Raw genomic sequence first — 9,354 nt, 5'->3', positions numbered from 1 at the left:
CCTTTCCCTTCCTCCCCCACAACAAACACTCTGTGAGGTGAGTGGGGCTGAGAGACTTCAGAGAAGTGTGACTAGCCCAAGGTCATCCAGCAGCTCTGCATGTGGAGGAGCGGAGATACAAACCCGGTTCACCAGATTACGAGTCTACCGCTCTTAACCACTACACCACACTGGTTTCAGGGGGGGGACCCCCAAATTATCTGTAGTTGGAGGACTCGTCATCACAGCTAGTTGCTGCCACTTGGTTCTTTGCATTAGCAGTAGACCAAATCAATACAGACCACACGAATAGAGAACTTGAGACAGCACAAACTTGTCCCCAATTCAATTAGCTGGGTAAAACTGCAGTCAGTCAGTTTCACCTCTCTATCTGTAAAAGCAATTTATTTAAAATTTGCCCCCAATTTTAAGCTTGTAATCCCAACTGCTACAAGTGTTTTAAAAAACAATATTCTGTTTATTTGCTTTTTGTCTGCATTTATTCCCTGAAAAACAGATACCATGACGGGTCTCTAGCTGTAAACAAAAATAAATCACACCAAAAAGGATCCAGGCATTACATCACCTTTGTAAATGTATAAAAATAGTTATTCATCACAAATAATTAAGAGACATGTTTTAGAGACTTCAATTTCTAGATGTAACTAAATGCCAGATTTAGTCCATTAAAATATAAATTATGGATGTTCAGCAGAAATTTCTCCCTAAGTTCTTTTATTTTGAAAAGAAGGATAAAGCATGACTCCCCAAAATTATTTATACTTGAAAGAATACAGACTGCTCTGGGGATGTCAAGGCAAAGCTGGTTTCTGACAGCTTTCATTCTAAACATAGTACAATATTCCCAACTTGTCCTGGGAAGAAAGTGCAAATGACCAATTTTTCTCCCCCCTCCCCCCAAAAATCCAATCTGCATCTCAGGAGAACAGCCTCTCAGCAAAAGAAAACTTTTAATTGAGAAGTTATCAATCCCTGGTTCAGAAAAATTATTGGAGCACATTCCCCAAATTGTTGCGAAAAGGACTAATTGGGACAAGTCTGAAAAAGACGTAATGGTGAAAATGGAACCCCTGTTCCATTATTGTTCATTGTCTATGTGCATTTAAGTTCTTTTCTTATATTGTTTCATATTATTTTATTCATCTTTCCTGTGTCTGTAGATAATCTACAGCAGCATTCCTTCTCTAACTACACCTGATGGAAGAGTTCTGGATTCAAGTTAAGACACTTAGTATTATCTATACAATTTCTCATTGCTTTCTCTTCTTTTTAGCTTTGGGATTTAATAATCCAGGGAGTCCACCTTCTTCCTCACCAAGTTTTCTCTTCTTTTTCTTGGATTTGCCGTGATCACTATGGTAGCCGCTTGAGTCACTCGCATGCAGTCCCAGGTCTGCTCTGCCTTGCCCATTCCCTCGATCTGACATATCAAATATTCCATTATCCATGGTGTCGTTTCTCATCTCTTCAACACCTGCTGTCGCTATGTCAATCTCCATCTCCTCTGTGCCATTTTGCACATCATGGGGCTTTTCATGTTTTCCCTTGAACTTTTCTCCAATGCTGCTTTGGTAAAAAAGTGAAAGGGGGGCAGTAGATGAGCTTTCAAAGGATATCATATATATGAGAATAAGAGGAGCTTTATTCTATTTGTTATTCTATTCTATTTTCAATTTGACTGGGTTTCCTTCCAATACTGTCTGTCATTTTCTTACTTTTCATGCTAAGGTCAACCCCTCTCCCCCCCACCAGCTCACTAAAATTAAACTGCAGTCAAATATAGTGGTACCTCGGTTTACGAACTTAATCCGTTCCAGAAGTCCGTTCTTAAACTGAAACCGTTCTTAAACCGAGGCGTGCTTTCCCTAATGAGGCCTCCCACGGCAGGTGCCCTTCCACCATTCAGCTTCTGTTCTTAGACCGAGGTAAAGTTCGCAAACCGGGACACTACTTCCGGTTTTGCGCAGTTCGTAAACCGAATTGTTCGTAAACAGGGCTGAAACCGAGGTACCACTGTACAGCGGAGCTCATCAAAACCTGAGTATACTTTACAACTTTCACCTTCAGTATTATCCTTGCTAACAAGATGGGCATTACTCTTCAGTCTAAATATAGGTGAAGCTCCAACAACACGCAGACTTGTAGAAGACAAACTATTTCCCTCATCTTCACATCTTTCAACTTCTGATATTACATCCAAATCTGTTCTCCAACTAACATTCGACATGTGATCACTCAGAAGTACCAGTAAGACTTTGCTCCCTTATATGCTGGAAGTACACATTCTTCTGAAGTACTTTGCAAAAAGCAGCATTACTGTACCTCTTTCTACAGAGTTTTCCTTTGATGCAGAACACTCCAGCAGCATCTGAATCAAAACACAATACTTTAAATATCAGTCTGTTGCCTATTTGGAAGCCAAGGTCTTTCCATTCATCGGTTGACATGTGATCAGGTTTGGGGATGGAAGCATTGAAACAGCCATGTACCAGACAGCCTATGTGACTAGGTGCCATTTTATTGATTGTACCCTGGAAATAGACAAGACAAATTAAAAAGGTATGCTATGTAGCCTCTAATTTCTCACAAATGCAAGCAGTTGTTTCTCTTACTAGTCCCTTATATATTCAATATGGACCATACAATAAGATATTTAAGAGACACCATCACTATCTTAAAGCAGGTATCAGTGTCACAGGTGTGCACAGAAGATTTAGTCTGCCAATGCACATTATAATGATTGACTTGAACACTTAAGGTGGGGTATGTGTGTTAAGTTTAATGCTCACCACAGGATACGGCCCAATCTTTAGTAGCACTGCATACATTTGAAGAAAAGCTCCTTGTATTACAACTACAAAAAGCGGGTATGGAACTTGGGTGTATGTTAAAAACACTAAGAAAATTAAATACAAACAGAAACATATATTCTTGCTATTTTTAGGAACTCTGTTATCCTTTTGGATTTTAAGAACCTTATCCTGTATCTGCTCAATTGACATACATTGCAGATACCTTAAATACTGTCACTATAACAGCTGAATTGGCAAGGTCTTGGAAATCTAACTTTTATTAAAGCATCCAAGAGCTTGATGTGTGACATTTCTGAAGCCCTATGTCCATCTGATGCTTGTGAAAGGCTTCAAGAGCAATTGTAATATCTTTTTTTTTACAAATAATTAACACACACACACCATGCACCTGCAGTTGTTGGCACTGCTGAAATACTAGTTATTACTAGAAAGCAATTAAAGAGCACCACACACACAACAACAACAACAACAAAAAAGAAGATGGCAACAGGTTTTGCATTTATGCACATCTAAAACCATTAATTCTAGGGAACTAACATGCAGAATACTGCATACAATCAGGCTGTAAACGGTAATTACACTACACCCTGGAGCACTATAACAAGTCAACTCAAGTACTTTGTGGTTAGATTTCCCACAGAATACTTGTACCAGGTACCAGAAAGATGATACAAAGGTCCTGTTTTAAGCATTAAAAGCAATGGTAAAAAAAAGCATTTATTTACATACCACAAGTTTTTTCCCTTCTTTAGGCTGGAAAACGACAAAATCTGCTTCAATGTCCAGATGGACAGCTCCAATGTCATCAATTATATCTCCCACTTCCTTTGTTATTTTAATATCATCATAAGCCACAGGAACACCTTGAAAGCTGCAAGATAAAAGAAGCCACTGGGTAATGGGAGAGCAACTAAGAACTATGAAGGGTTTTAAGGCTAGAATATATCCAATGCAAGCTGCAACCAAGATTGTTCAAGTACATCTTTACAGTACATATTACCCTGAACAAGCAAGTAGAAGTAGTAAAATCTTCTAGAGATACAACTTATGTGGAAGCTGCCACATATACTTCCATTTCAAAAGTGGAAAGGTAGGATACAAATGCCTATAGCAATTTTAAGGAAGAATGCAATTGAAGGGGCCCTCGTAACAGTTCAAGTTTGGGGAAGCCCAAAATGTAGGTCCTATATACAAAAAATTAATCAGTTTGAGCCGCCAGACTCAAGTTGCGTCTACTAGACCCTTAAAAAAAAAACCAACCCAATGTGGATTGAGCCCCCCCCCCCTGGGATCAGGGGCCCTGAAGCTTAAGGTTTATTAGTTTCGTAGTAGATCTGCCCCTGGGGAAAATATGCCCTTGTGCAGGTTTCCCACGTGCATCTGGTAGGATGCCGGACTAGAGGGGCAACTGGCTTTGCTTAATATTCTTGGCTGCCACGGTGCTCCCCCCACTTTCGATCCGCAGAACACAGCCTTTATCCTCCGGGAGTTTGCTTCATGCATCCTCTTTCAAGTCCCGACCAAGCGCCGTGTGAAGAAGCGGCGGAGGCTACCCAGGGCGTCCCTCCAGCCTCCCCTCCACCCCACGGAGTTCAGCAGCCCCTCGCTACCTCTCCGAGAAGCGGCGCAGCTCGGCGTCCAGCTGCGCACGGATCCCCGTCCTCTTGCGGTGCAAGAAGCGCGGCGGAAGGGCGACGTGCCTCCGCTGCGGAGTCACCACCAGGCACGAGTAGCGGCTCTCCGTCAGCGCCTGGGCCGCCTCGAAGGAAGGCAGCTCCACGCAGGGCGGCGGGGCGGGCGCCGGGGGAGCCGCGACAGCAGCTGCAGGCTTTTCCTCAGCCTCCGCCATGGCGCCACACGAGGCAACGTCTTCTCCCTCGCTGTCGCCTAGCGATTACGTCATCGCGATGAGCCTGGGCACTCGCCTCGAGCTTGCGAAGCGCCGAGAGGAAGAGGCGGCGGGGAAGAAATGACTCCTATTTCCGGTGTTAGCTTGGCAGCCATCTCAGGTGTGGCCTCTCTCATCCGGGTCCTTTGGAATGTGCTTTCTTTTCATTTTTTTAAGGCAAGAGCTTGGAGAACGGTTGGCTAGCCGGCTAAGCCCATCAGCCCAGCTGCAAGCTCCTCCCACATGCTAATGATTAGCCAATCCTAGCTCCCTAGCTTCCTAGTCGCCGTGAGCCGCTAAGGTAGTTTTGCTTTGCTTTTTGGCAAAACGTGCTCCTGTTATTTCTCGCTGATACTATTTTTTCTTATGATATTTGTTAGTAGCTTCATTGGCTGCCCTGAAATTGTGCTTTGTTTTTATTACTATTTTTTTTTGCGTAGCAAATTGTAGTGTTCTTTAACTTGAGCAAAAAGAAGAAGAAGAAGAAGAAGCGGATCTAAGTGTCTCCCACTCGTGGACGAGCACCGATTAGTTTTCTTACTGCTTTTTCTGTCCTATTAACACGTAGGGAATTGCTTCCCTCAAATTATGATTATTATGATTATTATGATTATTATGATTATTATTATTTATTTGTACCCCGCCCATCTGGCTGGATTTCCCCAGCCACTCTGGGCGGCTTCCAACAGAAATCAAATACAAAAATATCACACATTAAAAACTTCCCTAAAAAGGGCTGCCTTCAGGTTTTTTCTGAATGTCAGGTAGTTGTTTATTTCCTTGACCTGTGATGGGAGGGCGTTCCACAGGGCGGGCGCCACTACCGAGAAGGCCCTCTGCCTGGTTCCCTGTAGTTTTGCTTCTCGCAGTGATAATACACCGCCAGTGAAAAGCACCCTATTTTCACAGTAACATGGACTGCATGTGTGTAGTACGAATATAGGTCGAAGTGTGGGGCTTGGTGGCAGAACGGAATCCTGGTTAGGATTCTAGAGATCTCACAAAATGTAATACAGCAGAGTTTTCAGAAACGTGAAAACCCTGGAACAACCAAACGCAGAAGGACAGTACAGTACCTACCTACGTTTTGCAAAAAAAATGATATATGGCTGATGGGGATGTTCATTTCTGGCGCCCACATAGCCACACTCCCTACTTTAAAGAAAAATGGTGGGATTAAATCAAAGTTAAGTTAGAGACTAGAAGATTTAGGCAGCCTTGCATGTGAAATTAAAATCCTTTGTCTTCAACAGTGTCATATGGAAAGTCATACCAATACAGTATCTTTTTGTTTTCCATTCAAATAAAAGCATAATGCACTATTCACTCAATTAATCCTTGTGGGGAAGAATCAAGAGCATTTCTTGTTACTGATGTACAAGAAGATAAGATAGGATACAAATCAGATTTTTAGAGTTGGAAGGGATCCCAAGGGTCATCTAGTCCAACCCCCTGCGATGCAGGAATCTCAGATAAAGCATCCATGACAGATGGCCATCCAACCTCTGCTTAAAAACTTCCCAAGGGAAGGAGAGTCCACAACCTCTCAAGGGAGACCATTCCACTGTTGAACGGCTCTCACTGTCAGAAAGTTTTTCTGTATGTTTAGTCGGAATCCTCTTTTTTGTAACTTGAAGTCATTGTTGTGAGTCCTACCCTCCAGAGCAGGAGAAAACAAGCTTGAAATACTTAAACGTGGCAATCATATCTCCTCTCAGTCTCCTCTTTTCCAGGCTAAACATACACAATTTCAGTGGGTCTATTCTGAGTAAAACTTAGTAAAATACCACCAATTGCCTGCATGTAAGAATAATAAAAGATGCTCCTCTTCAGTTCTGAAGTTTCCATCTCTTTTGGCTAAATCTGAACTTGCACATTATTTGAAGTACTGCAAGACGTTTAAGTGGGTATTTTTGTGTAAGTCACTTGAGCCTCATTTCTTGGGGGGGCAGCTAATAGTAATAATTAGGTCTAGCCCATTTTGTAAATGTTAGCACGATTTGTACATCTGAATTTTTAATGTCCCCCCCCCAAAAAAAACATATTGTCAACTTAAGTCTTTGTGGAGAGGGTGGGTACATATGAAAGAAAAATCTACAATGATAAAACAAATGTAGTTTAGGAAGGAGTCGCCAGATGGCACAATTGAGCCTTGAATTGCTTTTTGCAAATTCTGTTTTTAACCCCTCTGAAATCAATAGAAGCTTTCCCCACCGTATAGCAGGGACGTCCAAAATCTAACAGACTGTGATCTACTCACAGAATAAAAAACTGGCAGTGATCTACCTCTTTAGGGGGGCGTTTCAGGGAAAAGTTGTTGAGATTTTTTTTAGGGAGGAAAGTCTCGGTTTTTTAGGGGTTCAGGCCAAAGATGCTGAGCTTTTGGGGGGGAGAAAGGGGGAAAGTCACCAAAATACAAACAATCAGCCTCACAGAGAAAACTCCGTTTTCCGTTCTATAGATCATGGAAGAATGGAGGGCGGGGCGAGGGGGCGGGGCAGGATGCTCTTTTGCCGCTGATAAGGAAAGGGAGCCAGCGATCAACCGTGATCTACCAAAACCTCCCGGGGATCTACCAGTAGATCGCAATCAACCTGTTGGACATCCCTGCCGTATAGCATCAAAAGGCTGAAGAACAATATTCTGCAAAATATTGCTGAACTCTGAACCTGAACTTGTTCCTATAGCTTTTGCAGTGCTCAGTGCTGCAGTCTTAACTGTGGTGGAAACTCTTTCATAGGAAATGGTAAAGGTAACAGGACAGTGGTTATTTCGCATTTCCTTCTTGTTCTTCACAGTAGCATTTGAATGGTGATGGCAGTTATGGACATTTCAAGGAATGTCTCTGCTTCTGACCATCATTTTTTAATCTTTTGTGGTAGAGGGTCTTTAAATACTATGAAACTGGAGATACACCACTACATTTAAGTCACTTTCTGAAATCAAAGGTAGCTAAAATATTGCGTACATAAACATGCCCAAATATGTATTTTATAACCTGAAGATTGGTTTTCTCAATATGTTTGTAATTGATTCAGGACTTTCATCAACTGTCCTAGGGTAATTGTACTAATAAGACTTACAGTCAGATTGTAACACATGCGTAAAAATAAATCTAATTGATTACTGCTGGTCTCCCAGGTCTCCACCTTGCATGGGCAGTGTGCCCAAGTAAAGAAGATTCCCCTACTGGTGAAGGAGATGCCTTAGGGCAGGGGTCTGCAACCTTTAAGACCAAAAGAGCCACTTGGACCCGTTTCCGAAGGGGAAAAAAAATCTGGGAGCCGCAAAACCATTGCGACATTTAAAACAAATATAACACTGCATTTTATTTTTAAAAATCCGATTTAAATTTTAAAAAATCCGATTTAAATAAAAAAAAATCCGATTTAAATTTTAAAAATCCAATATTTTTTTTTTTTTTTTAAAAAAAAATCATTCATTTTTATCCACCCTGGGGACCACTACCAGGTCACAGCCTGATCCAAGGTGGGTTGCAACAGCATACAAATATTTGATTTGTTGTTGTTGGTTTTTTAAAAAATGAGTCCTCAACTGCACACTTGTGTTAAATGTTTGTCCCATGTCTTATTGAAGACTGCTGGCTTTTACAATAATCTTAGTATCTTTTACCCTTAATATTCCAGACCAGAGGCTATGTTCACCTCTTCCAACCTCCTCTCTTGCTAAATAAAGCACAGAATTGCACCAGAGAAGCCTGTGATGTTTGTGCTGACTTGCATACAGGTGGCTGTAGTAGGTCGTAGTGTTCAAACCTTTTTAGGGGAGTTCCCTGCCCCCTTAATGACAATGGCGATAGATTTTGCACATGAACACAGATCCAAGTTAGGACTCCTCTCTTCCACGCCAACAGGTGCTTTGTCAAGGCTCCCCTAACACACACTCAGGACAGAGGAAAAACTGCAAAATGTCCCGGCCTTGCTCCGGGGCGGAGAGAGACGCGCGCCCGCAAGAGCGCGGTCTGAGGCTGCGAGCGGAACCAGGAGCGAAGGAGGCAGCAGCAGGGAAACAGGCGCCGCTTCCTCGGCCATTTTTAAAAAGAGGGCTTCCCCCCTCGCCCGCCACCCTCCGCCCCTGGCCCAGCCCACAGCTGCCTACCTCATCGTCGCCTCGACGCAGCAGCCAGCAGCCTTCCGAGAGGAACCGCGGCCAGCCCTCCCCCGCGGTCCCACGACCCAGCCGAGGAGTCCTGGCCTCCAGTGCCCATGCGGGGACGCGTCTGAAGGCCCCCTTGCTGCCCCCATCCCGTCCCGCCTCCCAGCTGCCTCTGGATGCCGCGGGGTCCCACATACCCGCCGACCCCGGAGCTCCCCTGTCCGTCCCAAGGCCGCCTCCCACGCTAGGAAGACTCCCGGAGCTGGGCAGGGTTGGTCCTGCCAGGCAGGCTCGGGGGGGGGGGCGGCCTCTCCCATGGGCGCCTGCTTCGGAGGCGGAGGCGGGGTCTTCAAAGTTCCCCCTCCTGCTAGCCCAGCTCCATCTCTTCCCGAAGGAGCGTGCACGCCTCACGCGCGCTCCCCGCCAGAGCCCTCGGCTGAGCTGCGCCACCTCTACTGCACCCCCACCGCCTCCAAGCCCCACTGCCCCGCTGTTCAAGGCCAGGTGATCCTGGGTACGCCCCTGAGCAGCACCCTC

At 44.1% G+C, this 9,354-nt stretch overlaps 1 protein-coding gene across 2 annotated transcripts; it reads right to left on the bottom strand.

Annotated features, from left to right (window-relative positions):
- Positions 1 to 548: 548 nt before the first annotated feature.
- On the bottom strand, positions 549 to 4,677 carry TWISTNB (TWIST neighbor). Of its 2 annotated transcripts, none has more exons than XM_033165768.1 (4): positions 4,424 to 4,677; positions 3,543 to 3,684; positions 2,323 to 2,531; positions 549 to 1,566 (listed from the first exon to the last, which is right to left on the bottom strand). In XM_033165768.1, the coding sequence occupies exons 1-4, from the start codon at positions 4,660 to 4,662 to the stop codon at positions 1,251 to 1,253; spliced, it is 906 nt and encodes a 301-aa protein (XP_033021659.1). In that variant the 5' UTR covers positions 4,663 to 4,677; the 3' UTR covers positions 549 to 1,250. The 2 variants fall into 2 exon arrangements, with proteins under 2 accessions (XP_033021659.1, XP_033021660.1); XM_033165769.1 differs by having other exon boundaries at positions 549 to 1,563.
- Between the last annotated feature and the right edge of the window lie 4,677 nt (positions 4,678 to 9,354).

Source organism: Lacerta agilis, chromosome 12, assembly GCF_009819535.1.
Source record: "Lacerta agilis isolate rLacAgi1 chromosome 12, rLacAgi1.pri, whole genome shotgun sequence".
NCBI lineage: Eukaryota > Metazoa > Chordata > Lepidosauria > Squamata > Lacertidae > Lacerta > Lacerta agilis.
Note: the sequence above shows the minus strand (reverse complement) of the source record. Positions and strands in the feature narration are given on the sequence as shown.

What these genes read in the sequence shown, in the direction of transcription:
- TWISTNB (XM_033165768.1), bottom strand. Translation starts at nt 4,662, where the DNA reads ATGGCGGAGGCTGAGGAAAAGCCTGCAGCTGCTGTCGCGGCTCCCCCG. An exon ending in CTGCGCCGCTTCTCGGAGAG is followed by an intron (nt 3,685 to 4,423) that starts GTAGCGAGGGGC and finishes TTTATCTTGCAG; the next exon opens with CTTTCAAGGTGTTCCTGTGG. An exon ending in AAGAAGGGAAAAAACTTGTG is followed by an intron (nt 2,532 to 3,542) that starts GTATGTAAATAA and finishes GTCTATTTCCAG; the next exon opens with GGTACAATCAATAAAATGGC.